This window comes from Chaetodon auriga, chromosome 12 (genome assembly GCF_051107435.1).
Source record: "Chaetodon auriga isolate fChaAug3 chromosome 12, fChaAug3.hap1, whole genome shotgun sequence".
NCBI classification, from domain to species: domain Eukaryota; kingdom Metazoa; phylum Chordata; class Actinopteri; order Chaetodontiformes; family Chaetodontidae; genus Chaetodon; species Chaetodon auriga.
The window spans coordinates 15,423,097-15,449,036 of record NC_135085.1 but is presented as its reverse complement, the minus strand read 5'-3'; the positions used below and the strand labels follow the sequence as shown (position 1 = coordinate 15,449,036).

Genomic DNA, 25,940 nt, shown 5'->3' with positions numbered 1-25,940 from the left:
CTAAGAGAGAAAAAGAAGCTGCACTTAGGACAGATCAATACCGGCTCTGACCAAAGTAAATGGATGACACCTCTGACCCACTGAACTTGTTGGAACAAAAAGTCATCAGACCATTATCAGAGCATTTGTGCAAGAACACCACACCGGCAGAGGGAACAAGGACAGACCTTCAAGAACAGCTTCTTGAGGACACACAGAATCCAATCAATAGTAAAGAATTATCACAGGTGGCCCTCTTGATATCATTTTATATTGTATTCGCATTGGTAATACATATTGAATTAGACGGGAACTGCAATGGAAAGATGCAAACAATAGCACTCATGTCAGGGGAAAATCAAATTAGAAACAGTTAAACTCTGGAGTGAATAGTTTTCTATGCAACTGTGTGTTATTCGAACTTTCTTTGTATCATATTAGGCTAATGTATTGCATTGCTGCCGGTTGAATAAATGTGTCTTAATTGATTTGTTGGAGCTTGTTCATGTACCTTTTATCAAACATCCTCATTGTATTGATCAGGTGAAAATGTACAATTGCCTTGCTCTTCCATAAGAGAGAAATCACTCAGGGGGAACTGTCCCATAATTAAGAACCTGCCAAAACCCATTAAACTGCTCAGTAGCTCAAGCCTCTTTAGTTTGGCGTGCACAGCCTCCAATAGTCCATTACTTTGATCTACAGGTCACAGAGGAACAAAACTCAATACGCAGGCTTTGATGGTGCTATGAGCTATATCAAGTTCAGGTGGTGTCGGTTGGAAATCCATGACTTTTCTACAGTATATCAGCTGTAATTTCTCAATACGATGGAGAAAGGAGATAAAAATAGCTTAAGACTGTCACAGTGCATCAATTCAGTAATACAGCTGAGCGGCTCAATGGTGACAGAATAAATGAATAGGAAGCCCCAACTCCAAACAGCTCCCTCTAAATCCCCATAAAAAGATAACTGCATTTCACCACATTTGAATTTCAGTGAGGTATTTGCTGATGGTGCGCCATACTTCAAACGATAAACTGGTTCTTGAACAGCGAGGACATGTTGGCACATCTCTCCAAGCCATATAAAAATTTTATCACCAACTTTGACCATGAGTGTGCAGTGCACAGCCAAGATCTGCAGTGCTCCAGTGAGAACGATTAAAAACACCAACAAACTGCGACAATGAGCAGATTACATTTTATGATATATTAGTTCGACTCTCAATTAAGCGTAAGTCTGAAAGGAGAGGATTTCATTTTGTGAATTGCTATAATGACCGTTTCTGTCAACCACATAAAGCAGCTTTCTATTGACAGATTTCATTACCTCTCTTCCTCATATTTCACTTACAATTTACAAAACTGCTGTTTATTGAAAAGGTCATTTCAGGAAGAAATAAGCCCAAAAATGCACAAACTGGAAGTTTCAGCGAGGACTGTGGAAATGCCTATTGTACTTACTTGGAATATCTGACCACACACCTCCTTGGACAGAACTGCTTACTGCCTGTCAATCACACATGCACAGCTCATTTCAGTCCAGACATGCTGAGTCAGCATGTAGCATGATGATTTCACTTAATATGCAGTTGTAGTGAGTGATACGGAATCATTTCCTAAAAAAAGCTGTTCCACTTTGTAAATACTACATGTTCACAGCGTCTACAGGCTAAACACAGGTATTATATACTGCCACTTTACATACACAAGCTACTTGCTTGATGACATACCAAACCTACCACTGTGTTCTACTAGCATTGTGCTAACAAATGGAATCTGAGCCACCAGTGTTGCTGTTTCTTGCCCAGCCCTGATAACTCTAGAATTTGCAATGTGGCCAGGTGCAATATCCAAATCTCAGGAGCTGCAATTTTTTGAAGGTAAAATGTGTCACAACATATCATTATAAATGAAGACTGTGGCGCCATAGCAATGCCCCAAATCGTGTTCTCAAGACATAAGGGAATGTGCCTGTTTGGTACAGACCCCAGCAGAAATCACATCAGCATCACGCTGCAAGTAATCAAACTTGACTCACGGCAAACTCTTGCATGCCGCATCATTCCAGAGTAATTTACTTCAGGCTGAGCAAATAAAGTGTCACACTGTAGCCTCCAAACATGACAAGGGTAACAACGCACGCTAATGTTCACAGCAAAAATAAAAGCTTGCCTCAAGTTTTGACAGACACATTCATCACGATCAATACCTCATTCTGTACAGTATGTTAAGTCTTCAACGTATAACTCTGTTACTTAGCTTCAGATTTCAATTGAATTACATGAAAAGGATGAGTCACAGTCTGGAGGTGAAAGAAAAGAAATCACAAAGGTTTCCATAAAACTTTTTAGCAAATTTTTACACCTACCAATTTTTCAGTCTGCTTACTTGAATTGGCCGTTGTTTCAAAGAATTGCACTTTGACAGGCAGTGGGACTGGTAGAAAGCGTTGCAGACGCACACACCTACTGATCTCCAGCAGTGTCCTGGAAATGCAGAAATAACAGCGATAATAACCAGAAAAGCACTCAGAGACTGCACACACGTTCAAGGCTGCACAATTCTACACAAAATATACTTCAACGATAAAAAATTTACAAAATGTCACAGAAATTTGTTAATACATTTTTTGAGCTATCGTGCTCACAAACTAACAAATGAAGAGATGGGACTGAAAACATTACGTCCTTGGTGGAGGAAGCACGGGATAGATTGAGCCAGAATGCAGAGTCTCTGCAAATTCACAAACTGGCTCAGAGTGGCAGGGAGCCATAGGTAGTGATGGAGTAGTATTATTTAGGCTAATGCTGTTTCAAGGGGGAATCACGCCCAGTCTTGTATGTTTCTTTTTAGTACTGTGGTTTACCCTTAACCTGCCGTCTGATTTACCCTTGATTTTAGTATTTTTGCAGCAAGTTTATAATGAAATTTCCCAAAATTTATCCAGACTTCAAAACATAGTGTCCACAGTCTGTTGCTTGCTGTGTTTTTATGTATTATTTTAATCTTATTTTTTGATTCTCCGCTTTACTATATATACATTATACATCAATTTTCTATACCTGTTTTTATGTTCACTGCGTCTTTCAAGTGAAGCACTTGAACAAGAGTGACGCGATGCTTCTTTTCAGCCTCTGAGCTCTTGCTATCTGTTGACGATCAGGTATCGCTCACAGCTGCACTTTGAACTTGAAGATGAGACAAGTGTCTGGGGGCGATGATGGTCCAGTGAAGGGACAGTAATTGTGTCGAATTGTACAAAATTAAAAATACAATTACTGCTGTCTAAATGTACAAAATTTACACAATTACAGTCATAACAGTACCATAAGAGTGAGTCATAAAGCTACCACAGGATTATACACCATTAAATACCTTTAACATTTTGTAAAACCATAGAATATTGTCCGGTAGCACTTCATCTGGTTAAAATATATACATGCAACATGTATACTGAAACTCCTTTAATGTGTTCAGAAATGGGTTTTCTTCTTTTCCCACAGCTGGGATAAGCTCAAGTGATTTGTCTCCGTAATTACCACCTTAATTCTGCAGCAGCAGTCTGAAAAACCTCCCTGGTCTCCCGTACAGCACTACCATTATAATATCTGATTTCAGAGGTTTTAAAATGCAGGTACAATAAGTGGTAAATGATGCAGAGTTAGTCTCCCTACAGAGAGGACCGCCCTGACTATGGCAATGAATTTGCAAAAACCCTTGTGAGCTAATTATGTTATATTTCAGGGTAAATTCATCTAAATCAATCAGCACAAAAACAATTGCATCTAAGGCACATTTTCCACTCCTGCTGTATCCCAGTCTTTGTCTGGGTAAAAAAAAAAAAAAAAGAAAAAGAAAAAGAAAAAAAAAAGCTGCCCCTGCCATATTTTTAGTGCTACCACAACTTTTGCAGAAAAAGAAAGGAGTCCAGAGTGATCCCCCTTCATCCCTTGTCTACTAAATGTTTAATACCTGCAAAATGCTGCTCCACCTTTTTGATGAGACAGAACACTGCTTCACTCTTTTACAGAGGTGAGAACCTTTACTTTCTAGAAATCCAAGTCTCGATTGAAAGCGCCCTCTTCTAATAAATTTAATCATACCATCTATTAGGTGAATAGATTTCCCATGTCAGATGAACAACAATATCCCTTTCAAGACAGCTTCCTCTAGATCCAAACTGTCACTGCATGTGACAACAGCACACACAGCATCCACATTTTAGGCAGAGGAGCTAGTTTTTTGCAGCACCTTAATCAGCACTGTTCAGTGACAGTTTGACACCAAAAGATGCTTTATTTTTCTCTCATCAAAAAGGCCTTTTCTGCAATCAGCCTCTTGTTTTGTTTCCCATATCAGAATGGCTTTGATGATAATCATGCTCAACTAAATTTAGGCATCAAAACGCTTTGCTGCTCCTTTGAATAAGCCACATTTACCCATTAACTGGACTAAGCAGGGGAGGTGTACGGTACAGTGTATCTCTTGTATTCAAGGGTGGCCAGTCCATTCACTTTAAGTCTAATCCATTCAAAGCACGGTGACATTGCATTAACCCTCGGCAACTCTTCACGAAAACTGTATTTTAAACATTATCTTTGCTCAGAGAAATGAGAGGTCATAATGCCCAGTGCAGCAGAAAAATGAAAACCAGTGATCAAATGCAGAAGTCTAGTGATTTGTTAATTAGCTTCTTCTATGTTGTCTTTTGAGTGTAATGAGGATAATGTGTGAGAACACAAGAAAGGCATTTTCATGTAATCCCTAAATGGAAAATGCTTCAAAATACCCTTGTTCTGCATGTATCGGCTGTTAGAAACATATCTTGCTGACATGATATTAACGAGATCTCAACAGCCTTCACACATATGTTTAAGCACATATTTTCCATGTTTCTCATCTGTCTTTGCTGTTGTATCCTTCTGATGCGTCATGTTGGCTTCACCTTTATTTGAATACTCCCATACTGGTGCTGTGTTGCCTGTCAAATGACTACTTACGTACTCGTTTAAGGTGGTCATGTGAAATATAGACAATATATACTCAGTGTCAATGCCACTGAGACCAAGCTATTATTTTCAAAACGGCAAAAATCGAGCTCCAACGCATAACAAAGCAAGGCCTAATCCAAGCACCTCTCTTAGTACTTTAATGACTGGGCAGCATGGAAAGCCACGATGTTGACAAAACAATTAACGTTACAATAGCAACCAGAGGCAAGTGTAACGTTAGCAACAGTGCGTGTGTTGCGCATTTAGCCACAGCCAGACAGCACTATAACATCAGAGAGAAGAATAAAACTGGTAGACTCACCATGAAGAAAACTGAAGAATGCGGGGGTCGGTGTGGACCAGGGTAAATGTCTTTCCAGGCATCCGCGCACCTGCAGGGCCAGGTAAGCGCTCATTTAGCTGGTTTTAGCTAGCTAGTTTTAAGGCACCGGGATATGCTGCAGGGGCGTCAGTCTGAATTTGGATGAACTTCCTCACTTGTTGGTGATACTCTGGCCACAACTTATTCATGAGAGACTGCAGGACTTGGTTTCCCTAAAACTGGTGAACTCGGCCAGGACAAAACTGTCCTACTTTGAATGTGAGTTACGTAAATCAATTTTCGCGCGTAATACCTGCTGTTACATTAATTATCGCCCCCCTGGACAAAATGCGCATGATTCGAAGTTCCGCCCTTTCATACTCTCCCCCACTCCAATGAAATAGAATAAAATAAAATAAATAATTCATTTCAACAACTTAATGTAACAATTATTAATTACATAATCTAATTAATTAAACGGATTGGTTATCACCAGGTGTTTGAGTTTATTTTTCAAAAGATCAACACTTGTAATAATCCAACATTTAAAGATAAAGGAGTCCTCCCCTTTGCTCTTGATGACTGTAGACTGGGTTACATTGCTGCACTTGGACTGCTTATTTAACCTGTTTGCACTTCCCACACTGAGCTAAAGCACATGTGACTGTTAGCAGGGCTGATGCCAGGTCAGGAAGAATGTGTCACTGCCAGTCCAAGGCATTTCCAGTAAAGGCTCTCAGGGCCAAGGCCTTTTAGAGATATCTCTGGGTGAAACTGAAGTGCTGCCAGCACCAAAGTACAATCACTGGAGTAGTTTCAGGAGAAACTTGAATGAAAACTCCCGAATGAAAAGTCCCGCCGGTGAGGTATTGTATGTGTTACGTATTTATTCAACCTATCTGACGAAGATTACTTCAGACCTTTTTGTTTTATCGCACCTTCCCAAAAGCTCCACCATTTCAAGGAAAGGCTGATGTGAGACTGATATCAGCAGTTGACATCTGGAGCTTGAGATTATAAGGCCTACAGAGTAGTACATGCATGCTGCAGAGGAATGTGCTTACAGTATTTCTATTTATATTCTCCAACTTCCACTCTATTGCAGTGCAAGTGGTCATTTCAACCCTCCATCGAAACAAAGGTGAATGGAATATCTTGCTGTATTGTTGCAATGTTGTTTGATTTCCAATAGGCCTGTGAAGTCTGAGTCCAGCTATTTTGCCGTCCCAGCTGGGAAATAATCACCTGGAAGTTTGCTGTGAAGTTAACTGCAGTGCTCCATCTTAGGGCAGCTCTGTAAAGTGGGCAAAAGGAGGCCAAGTACAGGGCCACCTAATGTTTTACAAAGAGATCTTGCAGAAGGAATGTGGTTTCACCCAGCAGAGGTTAAACACTCTCATTCAAGAACAAACATTTGCATGATTTCTCAGTTAGCAAGAAAGCTGTACAGCTATGCTGAAGGCTACACGAAAGTGCCAGAGACATTTTCATCAAATAAATAGTAGATCAAGCAAATTGCCCGTGTGCCTTCCAATTATGCTTTTAAAACGTCTCCATCCGATGACCACATATAATTGCAAAAATATGGAGAGGCGCTATAATGGAGGTGCCTTAGCAAATCAGGGGTGGTTACTGGAAGCAGTGATGTCAGCTGCAACAACAGTATGCAAATTTGTCAGGTAATTTGTTATTGTGCCAGTGTTAGGGATATTCAATTTAGGAAATCAGTAGGGAAGAGAAAAACAAAAAACAACAACAGGCCGTTGCACGCTCCAACTGGACAGTCATCAACAGATCAGCATGATGTTGACAACATCTGAGCCACAGTCCTATGAACAAGGATACTTTTTTAGCGCTAAAGAAATGTGATATGTTGTTATTCTAGCTGCAGCCTTGTAAAATATGAATTCCACAAGATAAGGGGAAGTGCATGGACTTGGGCGTGTATGGGTTGATGATTCCAGAGATGCTGACAAATCAATACGGCTGACAACTAATTTTTCAATTTGCCTCATATGTCCTGTCACCCTGTGCTCAGACATGTGGCTGTAGTCACCAGAGAAGATTTATTTTCGATGAAATTCTGGTTAACGGAGAGTAGAAGCAAGGTTTGGGCCACAAATCTATGCATTTAAAAGGCAGAGTTTAGCAAACAACAAATTAAGTAAGATGTGGCTTCTTGCTAACATCAATTATTATATAATAATGACGAATATGCTACTGGAAGTAGCCTTCACAAGCACAGATGTTAATACCTTTGAATATTTATTAATACATCTGTTCAGCCTGACTACTTTAACAAATTGTTTTGTTTGCTACTAGAAAAGGGAAAATCAGCCCTCATGGGAAATAAATTCAGTCCAAATGCTCAACATCGATAGATCAGCATATGATATAATTGAGAAGCTTTGTGCCAATATACAGGCAGCAAGAAGTTTCCACGCTGTAGGCAGGATTAATGGTAATCATAAACACGAGTATGGCCCATGAAGGACACTGGTAGGAGAAGCCTGTTTAACATGTCAGTATTCACATAAGAAATCTAATTAGCTATTATAAGATAACACGTTTTCTCCTACTTTGCATGCAGGGAGATGTCACATTGTCCTTTCAAATCATAAAGTGGGAATACAAATTAAATTAACATCATAATATTGCAAGGACAATTTCCAGCATCCTATTCATAGCATCTGTTATTTTTACCCAATGATAGGCTGAGCACATCCGACTTGCCTGATGTGTTTGAGAAGTAGAGGAGGCACTGTAACGCGTGGCGTAGAATAAAGTAGGTTTTTCGCCGTTCGATTTTGCACATCTTCAGCCTTACTTCTGGCATTCTTTCCCCAGTGAAGTTTGGGAAAGGACAACAAAGATGTCCAGCTTTTCAGCTCAGAGCTTTGGCAGGAGCCAGATGATGATGACAGGAAGCCACACAGTTGCTTCTCTGTCTGTGTGACTAAGAGGCATCATCTCATCAGTGTACTTCAACAGTAAATCATAAAAAACAGCCTTCAAAATATTCTAAGGGGATTAAGCATCACAAATAACATGGTTTTGAAATCAATCATTTTAATCCTATAAGCAATAATACAGGTTGTAACAAGGTGATTCACGACATACAGAACAGCATATTAAAGGAGTACAATTGCATAGCATAAAATGAGCTGAAAATAGATGTATTTAAGTGTAGTTAATTAAATTCAGATGGTGAATTGCAGCATAGCAGCAAAATCTTTACAAAAAACATGAGCTAAGGGCAACAACAGCAACAAAAAGAGAGACTCAAAGAGATTAAAGAAAAGCAAAACTGTTAGATGGATGTTTTCATCTGAGTTTCTTAAAAGCTGGCATTAATTTGAGTGGACCATAGGTGATACATATGAAGGCACAGTCACCTTTAGTTACTTTCCTAGAACCAGGATTACTCAAACAGCAGCTAAAAATAAAATGCAGGTTCTGGAAAGTGGTAAATCTCAGCTGGGTTCCTCCTCTATTCCACCACCATATTTTATGATTCCAACATGATGCCGTGGGGAGACTGAATGTTAGACTTGTTCCAAGTTTGTACTGTGGATAGGGACGTTTGATGAGCACAAGAGCTTTTAGCTTTTATCTGGTTGTTTCTGTGTGACATGAAGGTGCTAAGAGTTGGTTTAAAAATATGTTTTTTTTTAGATTTCAAAAGCATATGGCACAAAGTTAGAAAAAAAAAACAACTGAAAACTAAAAATGGCACTGGTGAAATGGGAAATCATGTGGTTCACAGTGAGCTGTGTGAAACCCAGAAACTTGAAAATCGCTTGGCTACACCGGCTCTTCCTCTCAGTGCTTGAACAGTGTACTGTAAGCTTGTCAGGAGTGAACAGTCTCATGTGCTGACTGCCTCTCTCCACCTCACTGCCACCTTGTTTAGCCTGATCCGCCAATCTTCAGCAAGCTAATGCAAGATGACACTTTGTCACCAGAATCCTAAACTCTACCCACAATGCAATTTGTCATCGCATTCAGGAGCCCGTGACATTCATAAGAGCTTCTCTGTCAGTATCAATTTCGGTCTTATTTTAAGGGGTCTGAGCCCTGGCATCCTCACCAACAGATGCTCAAACGGTGTCCCCAAGGTTCACTGCCATCGAGTAAGCCAAGAGTGCCCACGGCCCTGACTAACAGCTGGTCACATCCATAACATAATATATACATTTCCTCTGCATGTTTAGATTTGTCCCCTGATTGAAAGAGTCATTTCAAAACAAACAAACGGAAGAAAGAAACCCTCCCATGTTCCTTGCGTGTCAAGACTAGTGCTTATGTAATTAGAATAATTCATATACATGCAATTATAATGGATTCCCTGTGCATGCATTACTGACCTAAGAAGCTGAAACTTTGCAACAGCAAGCTCCAATCAAGGTAACGTCTGTCTAATTTGGCCCTAAAGCAGAACTGGAATACAGGCGTAATGATGCGTTTATGAGAAGTAATTTCTGACCCTCAAGGAAACAAAGTAAATTAGGCACTAGGGCATTAACTTTTCAGCTCTTGACCCAGCCACCATTATACTAACATTTACATTACTGTTCTCTATATAGTGTGAGAAATGTGAAGAAGGTTTTAATTGAAGGTTGATGTAACCTTTTCATGTGGAAGGTTGGACAATCAGTCTTAATGTAGGGGGTGCAATGCTCGGTTAACCCACTCAGGTTACATCACATCTAATATATCTACCGTTCGCAATCTGCCTGCATTAGAAAAGCCAAGTAATGAAGTGAGCATAGAACCTAATTAAAAGTTGACTGTGAATCTGTATGCCAAAAGGTCAGCAATCTGTCTTACTGCACACTGGACCTCGCAAAATTAACCCTGTCAAGTTAGATTAGGCTAAAAATACTTGTGGCAAATACACACAAATATGAGCAACTCTTCAGTGAAATCAGTGTGACTTCAAAAGGTGAAGTCGTAACCCTCTGTAAGTTACTGCTTCCCACAGCGAAGCCTGGCATAGTGATTAATTTTTCTATTTTTAGATCAGTTTCCTATGTACTTATTTCTTTATTTTGTTAATGTAGAAGGCAGACGGCAGCTCTGCCAACAGAAATACTTTGTCAGCAACTTGATTGCATTTACATGGTAGAGTGAAGCCAAAGCTGGAGCAAATTAGAGAGCTAAGCCACGGGCACTGCTGAAATAACAGGCGCTTCAAGAAATGCCATGTGAGGAGACTTCTCAAAATCAGCACCTCAAGAATGCAATTTTTTTTGTTTCTTGCCCTGAAATTATTACGACTCACCGTGTTTGTTTTACGCAGCATCTCTGAGATTTTTTCATACACAAGTTGTTTTTCCATCCTAAAAATATTACAACAGGACGATGAGAACTGTGTGCAGCAGCAGATGGTCCGTGCTATCAAGCACATCTTCAAGGGGAAATTCCCCGGTTGCATACATTTATACAGTAGATATTCAGCCGTGATGTTCAGGAGCCGTTTTGTGCTTTGTGAGTTAGAAGCTCTGCGAATGCAGGTTCAGTACTGCAGCCGAGCCAGTGAGGCTATGAAAACATATGATTTCTGATCTGACTGATGTTTCTAATGACACATATTTGCGATGATGAATTTCCACCATTAAAAATACGTCAGCTTTGGAGTAGTCTCAAGGTGATCTCACCTCACAGTTCATAACTCTCCACACTAACTTACACACACCACCGAGCAGCAGGCTCAGAAAAGCCATATGTTGTGTTCTGTTTCGCTGTGTTTCAGGGTGGATTTTCCCCTTAAGCAGAACATTTCAGCTTAAAGCATTATTAATTGATTTTTTTTCCCTTTTTTTTGGCCACTTGGGGCAGCAGTTGTAAACACAACACTGATATACTGTATATTTAACTTATAAAGTCATTAAGGCTAATAGCAAATAGTTGCTCAGTAACAAATGCAGTAGAGACATTAGCATTCATTTGGTGTCCTCTCTCTGGCCACCTGATGAATCTAACTCCAATATTCGCTCTCCATTTAGCTCAGTTTTGGTCTTCACCAACTCCCAGGGGAAATATCTGGCTATTTAGCTGCTAAATGCTTCATTATGTTCACTTTTTCTGTCAGCCGTTTGGTGCTGGACAGGTGGTGCAGTGGGTTTATCAGACCGTTTTTGCTGAAAATAGCTGCTTGCTGGGACTGGAAATGAGGTTGATGAGACCAGTGAGACTGAACTAAAACAGGAAAGGATGAGGCTGTAAAACCAAAACAATGAGCTGAAAGACACTTCTACGATCAGTTTAACAGAAGACTATTGATACGTGTAGCTTTAAACATAGAAAACATATGCCTAATATATGATGCATTTAGAGCTAACATTCACAAATCATCACAGAAGTGGAATATACTGATGTAAGACATTTTTGCAAATCAGACTGGAGTATATATTATCATTTGACATGCCTTGTGGCTCCGCAGTGCCCTGAAGGACAGAAAATGTGCTGCTCTAAGGTGTGGTTTCAGGTTGCCTTTGCACTGTGCTCCAAGAATGCAAATCTGCCCATTTTGTCCACTAAAGTGTAAGAATATGTCCACAATTAAACAAATCTAAGCTCATGGAAACAGCGGTGGCCCATGAAAAACGAAATCAAACAATAAAAGGCCAATTTAGATTGTGAGTTTGGATCATAGCACTGTGAATACAACAGTTGTGTGAGGCTGATTCATGTAATATCCCCTTCTCACTGGCTCCAGAGTCCCGCTGACACAGCAGCTGTGAGCAATACGTACACGCGTGGGCGTGTGCGTGCGTACGTGCACTTCTTCCCGTGTGTGTGTGTGTGTGTGTGTGTGTGTGTGTGTGTGTGTGTGTGTTTGTGTGTGTGTGTCTGTGTGCCTGTGCAGGTGGTAAGAGGGAGGGACAGCAATGCCTGTGAGCTGAATAACAAATCTAGCATACTGCACACCTGAGGAGCTGTCACTGTCATAATCAGCCGTTTATAATGCATGGCAGAAGGGGGGCAGGAGTCGAGAGGAGGAAACGAGGACACAGTTGGTATCAAAGCTCTGTCTGTGTTATATCCTTTTCTTCTTATCCTCTCTGTTGCTGTATGCAGAACTGAAAGGGTGAAGGTATTCTTCTCCCTTTTTTTTTTTTTTTAAATTTTCACTCTGCTCAAGTTGCCATCAAGTTATTGCTTAGCTCATCCACTGAGTCACAGTTGACACATATGGGAAGCTGGATAGCCAGTGCCACTTCCTCTCTGCCTTCCTCCTGCCTCCTTCTTCACACTCCGTCTGGCCCAGCAGGTTCGTGTCCGGACACCTCCTCCAGGGAGCTCAAGGTGACACATGGCTGCTCAGGCACAGATGAGTGGCTGTGTCCCCGGGCTTCTTGACGACCGCCAGTTGGCCCCGTCACTTTTCCCCCTCTACAACCGCACAAGAGTCCATGAGCGGTGCGTACAAACACCCACCCCTAGAGCCTTTTGTTGTTTCAGTGCGACACTAATCTATGGTTCTGCTGTGAGGGCCACAGGACGGCAGGTTGACTCACTTCCAGCTCACTGACACAATCATTCACTGCTTATATTGGGAGTGCTGGGTGTGTGTGTGTGTGTGCAGCTGAGATTTTTCTGCAGGGTCAGCAAAGACTTGGCCAAGCCAGCATCATGGAGGAGTAAATCAATGAAACCCAATTAGACAGCACGAATGGTGAGAGAGGAACTGAGCAGCTAAAAAAAGCACAGATCCTCGAGACGTTTTTGTGAAGATACCTGAGAGCAAATCAAACATCTTTGCTATAATGACAAATGCAAGAGAGCTCTTTATGTTTAACAGCACCGACGCTGGTATTAAGAATGACATTTCTGCAAACGGCTTCGCTCACAATTTGTGGGCGTTTCAACAGTATTGTGTGGGACATGCTTTGTGTGCCTAAGTGGGAAATGTGTGAGTCACCTTGCACATTATCCTGCATGACTTTAACCAAATAAAGCTCTGCTCTGACTACGTAGAGCTTTTGATGAACCAACACTGAGAGACACCTGACATGCTAAAAACAATTCAGACATTTTGCTGCGTTCCACTGACCCTTTGATGTTGGTCTTGCCGATTTCCCCAGCGGGTGCAGAGAACAGTCATGTGTCTGTGTGGAGGACTAGAGTAAAGGCAATATGTCTCATGATCACCTCCTGAGCGAGCCAAATGAGGCACCCTTTGCTCTGAGCAACCTGCCACTAACATCTGCTGCTTTGGCCACAAATGCCCTTGTACGTTGTACAAATCCTGTGTGCATTTTGGTTTGAACCATTGTCTGTGCTACAAAGAGGAAATCCTTCAATAAAACATATGTTTCTTTTAAATAATCAATCTTTTCTTGATTTACATTATGAATATTATAGCTGGCAGGTGCCTGCTTTACTGAAAGTGGAAAATCCATCACTGGATGCAGTGCAGGAGCACTAAAAGCAGCCACAATGCGATTTAAATGCTCCATATTATTGTAATGCAGGTGTTTCATTTCTTAGCAATTATTCTCAGACGAAAAATGCAGCATTATTTTTTGAATTAGTGAAAGAAAAGCAGCATCTTAAGCTTTTGATAACCTGCTGACTGCTAATGAGCTGTGCAGATAGCATTATGCACCAGATAATAATCCTGTACACACTGACAGGGAAAAAATAGATACTAATACCCAGAGGCAAGTGTGTTGGAATAGGTACCATGGCAATTACCATGAATTAGGATCATATTTTGATCTCATTAAAACACAGTATATTGCATCAAATCAACAATACTGCAACAATACATAATGTTCTTTAGTTTGTCACTGTTTAAGATAAACTGCTATATCCCACCATGATGATGGAAACTAATGATGATACATCTAAATGTCCCATTGTCTCATTTGTTATGCCATATTAACTGGCTTTCCTTTATCATACTTTTTTATCATGATTTCAATTCTTTTAATGAACACTCCCTACCTCTTTATGCAATCTGACAAATTCAGCGAGCAAGCCAGCCCTTTGCCACCTTCTAAAGCCCACAGTAATTATCAACAGATTTTTGTAATCAGGTTTCTCCACCATTTGCATGAAAGCAATCTAATAAATGTGAAAACTAAACTCTCCCTGCTGAACGCTAAAAGATAGCCCAAAAAAAAAAAAAAAAAAAAAATTAAGCATTTGTAGAAGTAACCTCTAATCTCATTACCTCTGTGATAGCAAAAAAACAGGGTCTCATTCCCAGACTGCCTCCAAAATTAAACTCTTGATAGGAAAGCCCAGTGTGAGGCAGAGGACGGCACATGGATGCATCAGCAGCAGCAGTGGCCCTCATATAAATCTATCCAGGTTCCTGTGCTCAGACAGGCTGTTGGTCTGCTCCTAAATCAGACAGGCCAGGCTGTCACGACCAGAGACCTTGTCTTCTTGCAGATCAATAGTGATAAGGGGAAATAAATTTAGAACTGCAAATACCGAAGAGGCACTCTGCTTGCCAGGAGCTCCACGGGCACACATGCTGCCTTTTTCGAATGTTATGGTGGGAATATTGAACACTTGAAGCTGTGATAATGATTTGGTCAACTTTGCTCATGTGGATAACAGCGAGGGGAGACAGAAAAACATTGTGATGCCTCACTTTGAAAATGACTGTCACCTTGCGTGAGATGAGCTTGTCATTGAGGTGATGCTGTTTTGTATTGCACATTAAGATTTTGCTGTATGTCTGTACCACTGGTGTGAAGTGGGCTCTGTGCCTGTGCATTCAAAACATGTGACTGATGATAAAAAAAAAAAAAAAAAGCCTTTCAAAATAACTCCAGATTGTTTATCAGTGGGCTTACTTGTAAGTGCAAGTGACTGCATGTGTGTGTGCAAGCACTTGACCGACTGACCTGCCATGTATAGAAGATAAAACAATTTATTAAAGCAAAACTTTTCAGTTTCACCCTGAAAACTGAGATAACAACACTGCAGCCATTTATTATCTTCTCATTCGGTGCCGGGGAGAGGAATAAAGGCTTGTTTAGTTGCTTTTGCCTTCTTGTGTCTTCGCAAAAGTTAGCAGGCTAACACGCTGAGCTCAGATGGTGAATTATGTTCTTGCATGTTAGCATTATCACTGTGCACATGTTAGCATGCTAATATTAGCATTTTGCTCACTAGCAGGACCATGGACTCGAAGGTTTGTTATAAAAAAAAGCCAACAGTGCCAACAGTGCAGAGTGTCATATAATTGCTGTATTTTTGTATCATAAGTACAATACATACTTGTCAGCTGAAAAAGAAAACATATGCTGTATTTTATTCTAACAAACTGAATTATTTTTTAATCCTTTTTCAAATGAACAAGAAACAATTTACATGCAAAATTACCTTTTTGGACATGGTTTGTCTGAAAGAAAATGCAAGATACAGTGAACAATAAATAATTGAGACAACTGCCATTTAGCACACATGCACCAATACAAATCAATAGCCACACTTTTATTGCATCAGTAACTAAAGATGCTTTCTTCTCTCCTTGGGTTGCTCTGGAGTTCAACACAATTTGCCTTAATCAGGCAATCAATCACTATTAGATCTGTGTGCCACACCAGCACACAGCAGGCAGATGTGGCCCCCAGCAAAAGCTACAATCCTTAAATTGGGGCAGACACACACTTGTATGAGCCCTGTGACTCAGTAGATGATGCCAGAGCTGCTGCCAGAGATCGCAAAGCAGCATATTCTCTTCATTTGTCGACAAGGGGGTGGCACCAAGCTGCTTTACTGACATGTCTTTTCACGAGAAAATACAGAGAAAACGCTCAGCGGAAATGTTCACGCATGTCTCCGTCACTGTTTGTCACTTTGCATACAATATAATCCTTTGTAAGGGTACAAATTTTCAAGTAATCATGCAATTTTTTTTGTCTGAAACACCTGTCATGCACTACATTTGCAGAGGATGACATGCTGTGACCTTGCTAGAAAAAATGTGTGAAAGCAAGAAGCAGCATCAGGCAGCCAGACATGATTTACACATGCACAGCACAGACACACACCGTACATTTACATGTACGGTGTGTGTGTGTATGTACACCCTAATGCCTGCATGACTCTATTTGGCTCCATTGTTCAAATGGCATAAAAGACTGAATGAGGCGATTTGGCACAAGAGGAGAATAATCAGAGCATTGCTGTGGTCCTTGGAGATCCTTTATTGAATGCATAACAATGAATCTTGATTGGAATTGATAATGGCTTATGAAGAGTAGGTTGCTCCTTTCCACTCACTAATTTGTTCCAAAGTAACCTTTGACGTGCATGAGATTGCCAGTGACAAGGTAATAAGCCAACAGTTGAGTGGGGTCAAAATATGTGTGTTCACACCAGAAGAGTTTACTCTCTTTCTTCCTGACTGAATACTGAGGCTCTGTGTCATTTCAAAATACTGCAGCTCTGTCAATTTACATAAGCGGCCAATAAATTCAAATGGAAGAGGCTGCATGTATGTGTGTCAGTGAATATTGTCATCTATATTTGGCTTACAGCGGAAGTGACTGAGCTCTGAATTATTGTGTGTGGGAGAGGGGGGTGGACTGTGTGATATTCCTGTATCAACACAAAGTCAGCATGAAGAAGTGCCGCAGATGTGAAAGTGCTGCTGACCTCGTCCATTTTTCTTCCAGTGTCATCAAGGCCACCGTGCTGCAATGCTCCATGCTGCATCCAATTGTGCGGAGTAAAAAGTGTGGAATCAAGGGCTCCTCCAGGCCACCAGCCCTCGGACACCAGCGTTTATAAGAGTCAACCGCAGTGTCAGCACCACGACAAAAACATGCATCATACAGCTGCCTCACACATTCCTGCAAAACAATGTTATCTGTCTACGCACAGACAGCCTGGGACACAGAATATATTAACCATAGACTGCACAGTGACCTTGATGGTAGATTTCTCCTTTGATTGCACATTTTACAGCATGCCAAATTCAGGTATGTGCTGTGCACAGAGGTCTCGGGGGTGGGGGGGTGGGGGTGGGGGGGTCTCAGATTGGTCTTATGAATCATGCAACATGATATTGTTTGATTGAATGCACCAAGTCCAAATTGGATTCCCACCAACGCCTCCTCCCCTCCCTGCTTAGAGAAGTACTGATGAAAGATAACCGCCTCTGCATTAATCAAAGAGATGGGGCATTTTGATCCCACTCTAAATTAGATTAGATTACATAAATTTTACAATTTGTACAAAACGCGATATCAATTATCAACAGGTCATTCCGTTTGATCTCTTGCCCAGTTCTGCCACAGCAAATAAAAGAAGTGCATGTTTGAATCAGACTGCCTTTGGTGAAAACATGAATTTGTCCTGTTTCTTAATAGCTGTTAGGAAAGCTGGCTTGGGAAACCATGACCACAACAGTCTGTCTTTGATGGGCTAAGTGCCTTATCTTAATTTTGTTGCACTTTCTTTCTTCTTTTGATTACATTCATTTCCACCAAAGAGACAGCCTAATTATTTTAAAACATGGACGATCAGGCGTACTAATCAATGACAAGAGTGTGAAGTGACATGAGTCACTTATTACAAGAAGTGAGCACTTTCAAAAACTCTCTTCCTGTGTGTGTGTGCTGACTGTAAGTGGGATGTGATGGTGCTTAGTGTTTGTTTAGGATTACAGCAGACTCTCAGGAGCGGATGGTTTGATTTGTAGTAGGAGGGGAGCAGTATCGCTCCCATCACATACTCACATGCTCCTCAAAACGCCAATAACTTGGAAAACAACAGATTGCCCAGGAGGAGGTGAACCGAAAGTCAGCCCTTGTTTATTATTTGGAGATAGAATAAGTATTTTTCTCGTCTACCAAACTGAAATATTTCCGTGTCACAGATGCAATCTATTCCGCACAGCCGTCTCTTGACAGTTAATTAGGTGTCAGCAGCACAACCAAGGTAATTTAACCTTCATCAGGCTGTATCACATGAGAAGATAATGCAAGGGAATTATTCATTGCATATTTTAGTGGAACATGAAAAAAGCTTTACTTGCGGACTCTACACTTAAGTGAAGATGAATGGTTAGCATGCAAAATCCCAAATTCCACAGTGATAGAGTCATTTGTGAAACAGCGGTCCTATTCAGCCGCAATGAGGGGGGACTGCGTGCTTGCATAGATGTGTGTGTAAGAGAGATAGAGGGAAACACATACACAGATTTAGCAGCAAAGCATTGACAATTAATAATCCTTAAGATCAAATGTGCAGTAAACAGCAATTATCTAAGGGCAATGTGATCAACATCTCCCGCCTAATGATCAATAGAGTCTGGGCTACTCTTTATGCAGGCTGAGAGACAACTGATTGAATCCTGGATTACTGATGTCCATGACATTCAAAAAGTCTAAATTTCTCAGAGGAATCTGATGCTAATAACTATACAATTAAAACCAAAAACAGTAGATATACAGCACATACAACTGACTGTAACATGGTCAGAAATAACACATTACCATTCGATAGCTTCAAACTGCTAAAACACAGACAATCCACAGTGGTTTATAGAAGCTGTAAGATATTGACATGCAGCAATTTCTGATTTGATCATTTGTAATTTCTTGGCATTTCTGTCTTCTCAGTTCAGAGTCCCATTTAAATATAATATATAATGTGCATGAATAAGTGAAACCAGATAATAAGCCACTAAATGGTGACCTCAAAACTGACCTTAACATGTTGTAAGACTGCTGTAGGGTGTTGTAATTTGAAATGGTGAGACACTGTCTTTCGAGTGTTAATTGAATTTGGACTGGAAGGACAGCTTTAGTGATGCTGTTGTGGTAATTCTGCAATTCTGCTCTGACATAAGAGGAATGAGAGAAAAATCTCTTACGGTATTTCACACTTTATTAATGCTGAGAGCACCGCACACAAAACAAAGGTTTGCTCATGAAGTGCACACTGAATAGAAACCGTCATATCTTATCTCTCCGTCCTCTTGATACTTTCTCTAACCAGGGCGGTCTGCCTGCATCAGACTCTGTCCTGACCCGTCTGTCAGTTGCAACCTTTCCTATTATTCCCACAGACCCGGCTTGTTCTTACTGCGAACTAGCAGCACCAAAACTTTCTCTCAGAGGAACCTTTGTTTCTGGTGTTTAACTCCTACCCCATGACCTATCCGAGTATACTGTCTTTTAGTGTTAAACCCTCTGTTGCATTTATGGTTCCTCTGTAAACACCAAAGTGCAGTCGAGCACACATTTAGAGCCAGAATAATCAAACTTAATAGGAAATAAACATGATTATTATATCAAGCATAATAAGAATTAAACATGATAACAAATACATGTGCAGTAAAGATTTTCAAATATGGTTATTCATGTGAAATGCTTGCAAAGCCTCAGCAGTTTTGCATTTAAAAAGCTTTTTATGCTGACAGTTCGCTCAAGTAGAATTCTGAGGCACTTAAACTTACTTATTCTGACTTGAATATTTCCCTTTTATGCTGCTTTATTCTTTTACCTCACTACATGTCAGAAGGAAATATTGTTCTAGTAACTCCACCACATTTATTTGATAATGTTAGTTACTTTGCAGATACAGATTAATGGTTCAGAAAAATGAACTAATAAGTTATGATATATAAATGAGCTGAAATCAACTCTAAATCTGTTTGCAGCAGCATTAAAGTGATGCTTACACATGATAACTCACAATTTATAATCCAGTAATAATATAATACAATAATAAAAGAGGAAAAAAATACAATACATTGTTCTGAATTGGGTCATTATTTATAATGAGTATTTTTACTTTTGGTACTTTTAGTACATTTCGGAGCACATACTTTTATACCTTTACCTAAGCAACTTTTTAATGCAGGGCTTTTAGTGTTTTATACTGTGGTATTACTACTTCAAAGAATAAAAGATACAAATACAGTGCTATTAGTAGTATTACTTCCACCAATGATAGTACCACAAAACAATTAAAAACAAACAAACAAAAAACACGCGTAGCCTATGCCAAAATGCGGGATAAGACCATTGAGACCATGAACGCAACACTGACTACCACACACTGCGAAGGAGCATAACTGGGATCTTATGTGTGAATATTATAATACTCTTGTCATTTGGGATGATGGCTAACATGAGGGACCCCGCTCCCGTCCCAGCAGTGAAATTGGCTGTGTGGCCAGTAGGGAGAGACAGAGAGATGGGCGGTTTATAGACTAGTGGCCGGGGCTCTTTTTGTTTTTGTGTTGGACTGGATGGGAGGGAGGGAGCAGCAGCCTCAGTACCAGGCACCGCTCTCCCTCACTACTGCCTGGATAGACAGAGAGGAGGCTGCTACATGCTGCCGCCGCCGCTCCTGCTGCTGCTCCTGCCTTTGTCGTAGAGGGACCCTTCTCACCGCGGCCACACTTGAGCCAGACGGATATTTTTTTTTTTTTTTAATTTTTCTTTGTTTCTTTTTTTTTTGGACACGGATTCCGAAGCGGGGAATTAAGCAGTCGCGGCCGTACCAATGTACTCACTACACGAGGGCAGCGGTCTGTTCCTGCTGGCGGTCTTGGCAGGACTGCAGGTAATGTGATTTCCGAGCGGCTTCGCGAGGAGTTACACCGGACAGTTTAGGCTCTTGTTGTGCTGAAGCGATGCTGTTTGTGGAGTTAGGAGCCCGGTCGAGCCGCTCTCCTTCCCACAGGCACTTTACATGGAAACAGCACCATGAATGTACCTAAAATTCGCCATAAAGTAGCTCGAGCACGGGCTATTATAGTAGTTAGGCTAACTTACATTACTAGCTAACGGTCCTTTTGTAGGCGCACGAGATGCTAGCTTTTTAAAAACTGCGCACGTTCAAATGAACGTTTAATTATTTCAGCTGGAAGAATAAAAAAAATTGCAATGACGTAAGAGTAAGAGTTCAAACAGCTGAATGTTTTATTGTCTGAGCGACACAGGACCACATTAACCCAGTTCTCACTTGGTTATATTTAGTTTAGGTTTAATATTTATGTAGATTACTGCAGCGTGTCGCTGTCCCCCCGGCGAGTTAATTGCCTCTCTGGCAAAAGCCGCTATGAGCAACAATGAAAAGTAGCCTACTGTAAAATTGCGGTCGCACAAATTATATATAGCCTAACTACATGTAACACTGACTGATTCCCAGCCGCCAGGATGGGAACTGTCTGTGTTTCTGTGGAAATAATTTATTTCCTTGACTGTGCGGCTGCTTAGTTAAAACTACGTCCTCAGAGCAGCCACACAGTTATATAATATATAAATATATTTTACAGCTGAAATAATTATTGTAAAGCACTGAAGGTCTGTGTTAACACTAATTTCTAGAAATGTACATCCTGGTGCTGTTGCTGTAACGTCCTAGAATTCCGGCTCTGCTCCTCCCCCCAGTCTGCAAGCATTTTCCATTTAAATTCCTCTGATTAAGAATGGCAAGTGGCACGGATACCCACAATGCTCTTTTTCAGCAGGGCTCCTCTCGTTTTACATTCTTTTGAGAGAGCATGCAAAGAAATAGGGCCAGGCCTCTTGTTCCTAGGAGCTGAATCAATGCCGGGGTTGTGTGATGGTGTGCTTTTGGACATGCCTGGACACCAGAGCAGTTTCTTCAGTTTTGCTCTGTTTGTGACTTCTCACGGCTGGTGATTACTGAAAGAGAAATTCATGCTTGGTGGAAACACCAGTGCTGGTGATTCACTGGTTTTTCTTCTATTCTTTGCAGCATCCCCCATTATTCCCTAAATCTTTTGTGCTGACAACCCCAAGCACAGTTTTCCCTTTCAAAACGAGGCAGAAAAAAAGCCATATATTGATCACAGTCAAGGCCTCGCGCTCTCTTAAGATATCAGCAGTTGTTATTCCTTGTTTTTCAGACATTTACACAGAAATATTTATTCCCACCACAGTGGATCGTTAGCATTTACTTTTTATTCCCTTGTTCCTGCACTTCAAAGTGGAGTGTTTGTCCTGGGTGTTGTGTTGATCAGAGGGGCCGACCGAGAGAATTGGTCATAACCCTTCGCTGTGCCTGGGCCCCTCCTGAGGGACAAATGGAGCTTGTTCTTGCCTAGCCATGCTTTTTGGCTAATGCTTAACCCTTTTGGCCTCATTATCCTAATTGCGGTCCCTGCTATAAAAACAACAGATGCTTTTGTACGACTGTGGGGAGTTCAGAACGTGACCAAGAGGTTTTTGGAGGCAAAAGAGTGCATTTTTGAAGGTTGATTTATGACTCATTGTTGCCCCCCCCCCTCCCCCCACCATCACAGATTGCAGCAGAGGGCAGGGGCACCCCACCATGCAGGCCAGGCTTCTCTGAAGATGTGTACAAGGTTGTGGTGCCAGATATCACAGAGAAAGGACAGCCCCTTCTTAACGGTGAGTGGGGAAATATTTGGGGCTCTGTTCCGTGCTGGATCCTTGTTATGTCTGTGTTTGAGTGTGTGTGTTGGCATGCATATCAGTTGTGCGAGCTTGCCTCCATGTGTTAACATTTCAGGGAGGATCAGAACAAGCCTGACATATTTAAACAATTAGCTTCAGTGTAGCTGTGTGGTATTGCAAGTCGTGTAGTTTGCCTTGTAAACCAGCTCAAATGTGGTTCAACTTTATATAGCTCCTGTCCGTTCTGCGTTCATGCTGTGTTTTCCTGCAAAGCACGCACAAACCTAACCAGATTGTTCCTTAAATGCTAGGTCATATGTTGTGGCTAAACAGTTAGTGTTTTTGTCATTTGCATTTTGTTGAGACGAATATTTACTGGCTGGCTTTGTCATTAAAAGTGGGAAAACTTTGTTGATTGCACTAGGGGCACTTCTTATTGCAGTGAATAAAAATCAATTACCCACACATTTGAATACTTATGCAACTTTAATCAAGCAAATAGCCGAGCTATTAAAATTTCAATTCCTTGTGCTGGTGAATTGAATTATTTCCACTATCATGTGTCATTATTTTGCATTTGTCTTGTCCTAATTTAATCACTTCAATACAAATTCAAACCATATGCAAGAAGGATCTCTGCTTCTTACTTTAAGCACTTTCTTGCCCAAAGATTCCTGCTAGAATAATATGGTATTGTGTCAAATTGCAGTGTTACACTGCTAAGCCCACTCAATGGCAGTAATAACAGCAATTTAAGTATCTTTCAAAATGCTTGTTACAGCGATTGTCCTTCTGTGGGAAACCTAGCTGCAGCAGGTTTGTATTTTTTCTAACATATAACCTGGTGCAAACAAGAAGTGGAAAATAATGATTTTTTGCAGTAGTCCATTACATTGCAGCAGGCATGACCAATACTGCCTCTTTGAAGTTTAATATAAGCAAAATGAGGATGCAGCAACTGTGAAACTGAATGCAGGCGTACAGATGGTAATAAAAACTGGATTATATCACCAGTGTGCCATTCGAGAGGTTAGAGCCTTGAGGTCATTCGGACCAGAAAACATTCTCACTTGTGTTGGATTTCACAGTGTGTGTCTAAAACTTGCACAGTGCCGTCGGTGTGAGTCAGAGAGGTGGTGGTGGTGGTGGTGGTGGTGGGGGGGGTAGCAATGACGAGAGAAGAAAGGAAAGAGGGAAGAGAGTGTTTAGGTGGGTGGGTACAGCTTTCACTGGGCTTTACCTTGTGCACAAGTTTCCGTTTGATCCTGCAGGTGATGGATTTCCCTCTGTTGGATTGTGGATGAGCCGTGACCGGGGGTAATCAGGTTCCCTTTTGTTTGCCCCCCTCCCTGCACTACCCCCACTCCTCTTTTCTCTACCATCCCCTCCCCCAGTGAGCTGTTGCTCTGTGGAGATTTCCTTGACAGAGAGGGGTACTCCTGTGTCATTGTAATGCAGCAGGGCTCAGCAGCGTGGGATGATGTTAATGAAACCACATTCTCTAATGAAAAGCTCCTGTGGCATGTTTTGAAAGACAAAGCCTCCACAGCGTGGGGAGTATGCCTGAAGTTTTTCAACTTTCGTTTCACCATGCTGTTTTGGCATATTGTCTTTGACTAGGAGCTCAGTTTTTTTTGTCAAACTGATGCTTCGATAGCCGCATGTAGTGGGCTAATGCTTTAAGTTTCCTCGCATTTCATTAACTTTGTCCATTGTGCCCTGAAAGGCTTTAGTTAATGAATAGAAAGCTATTGAATTAATCTTGTTGGAGTCATTTTATTAACTGTACCTGGAAGTATGAACACATGGGCTTTGTCATGTTATAAATAACCCAGTAGTCTAATTCCAATGACATCTCCTGAAGTTATTGGTGGGTAGTTAGCTTATTAGAAATATGATGTGCTGTGTAAGGTGTCAGTAATATGAGACTGTTGTGCTCATATTGTATTGCTTTTGACCTCAGAAAATGCAAGAGACACAGTGGGGGTGAGCTGTTAGATATCTTTGTCTCATCTAATTGGAGTGTCTTCGTGGTTATTGATTAAGAGAATACACATCCTGAGGTCTGTAGAGCCAGGAAATGGTGGCAGCTCACATGTAAACAGCTGACATTGTATGCAGTAAATTAAAGACATCCTGTGGATTTGATGATGGCAGTTGTGGCCAACCAGTTAATATAGCTGTTTGAGTCTAAGATTAAATCACATTCTGAGGGGGTGTAAGATCTGCTCTAACCGTTTGCTGGCCAGGTAATGTCCCATTGATTTTGATAGATTTGTTAAAAATGCGTTACTTCAAAGTTAAAGAGAAAAACCCGGAAGGACGATTGTTCTATGAGTCCTCTCCGGTGATCCATGAAAGGGAGGCTATGCTCATTGTTTGCAGATGCAAAACCACAACGGAGGTTACCCACTGTCCACCCTCTGGGGCATATATGACCTTGCTTTTAATGTTGGAATGTCTGTTCTTGCTTGATAATGACTGGAGAGAAAAGACCAAACATAGTTATTTATCATCAGACCATCATACAAATGAAAGCAGCTGAAGTCTTTTAACGCTAGTGCAGTGTTTCCTCTTATCTTGTTTAGTCAATTGATAAAGTGACTTGTTTTACTAAATTGCATTTAATTTCAGGTAGGCTGCGGCTGCGGGTGGTTTGCCCCTGGGTGTCTAATGGAATTCTGGTGGCTTTGGAGAGCTGACACACATTGTGCAGCTTTTTTTTTTTTTTTTTTTTCCAGATGAGCCCTTTAAAGCGCGGTTGCAAAGTGAGTCAGACTCGCAGCATTATTCAGCAGAGGTTTCCCTCCCTAAAAACTGGGTTAATGAAAAGCCCAAAAGCCTAATTGAGCTTAATATACTCTCTTATGCTGCTGTTCTGCCATCCCTACCCCCAACCATCTATTCTGCTTTCATTTTTCTTTCCTCCACCCCACAGCCTGTGTTTGACTTCTTTTCCTTGACAATTATGTGAGCACTGGTGATGAAAGGGAAGTATGTCTATAGTCTGCTTTAGCCTCGGTTCAAGTGCTTTAAATATGAGCGTGTCAAGAGGGTCCAGTGAGCTGGCTCCAGAGATGAGTTGGAGCAGGGAGGGGGGGTTTACAGTTGACCAGTTAAATAATGTGATTGAAGCAATTAATGTCAACGTCAGCAACGAGAACATGAACTGGAAGCCTCTCTTGGGTTATATATATATCTCAGGGTTTTCAGTTAATCTATCATAAAGTATAATTACTTCTCTGTGTTTGTTTAAGGCAAACCTTTT

General features: G+C 41.0%; 1 protein-coding gene across 1 annotated transcript in view; it reads left to right on the top strand.

The window, feature by feature from the left end:
* The first annotated feature begins 20,514 nt into the window (after positions 1–20,514).
* The window catches only part of cdh2 (cadherin 2, type 1, N-cadherin (neuronal)), a 59,438-nt gene continuing 54,012 nt past the window's right edge, over positions 20,515–25,940 (top strand). The window contains exons 1-2 of the mRNA XM_076744114.1: positions 20,515–20,849; positions 22,558–22,666. Of these exons, the coding sequence (XP_076600229.1) occupies positions 20,790–20,849; positions 22,558–22,666 (169 nt within the window). The 5' untranslated portion in view covers positions 20,515–20,789. The remainder of the gene's footprint in view (positions 20,850–22,557; positions 22,667–25,940) is intronic.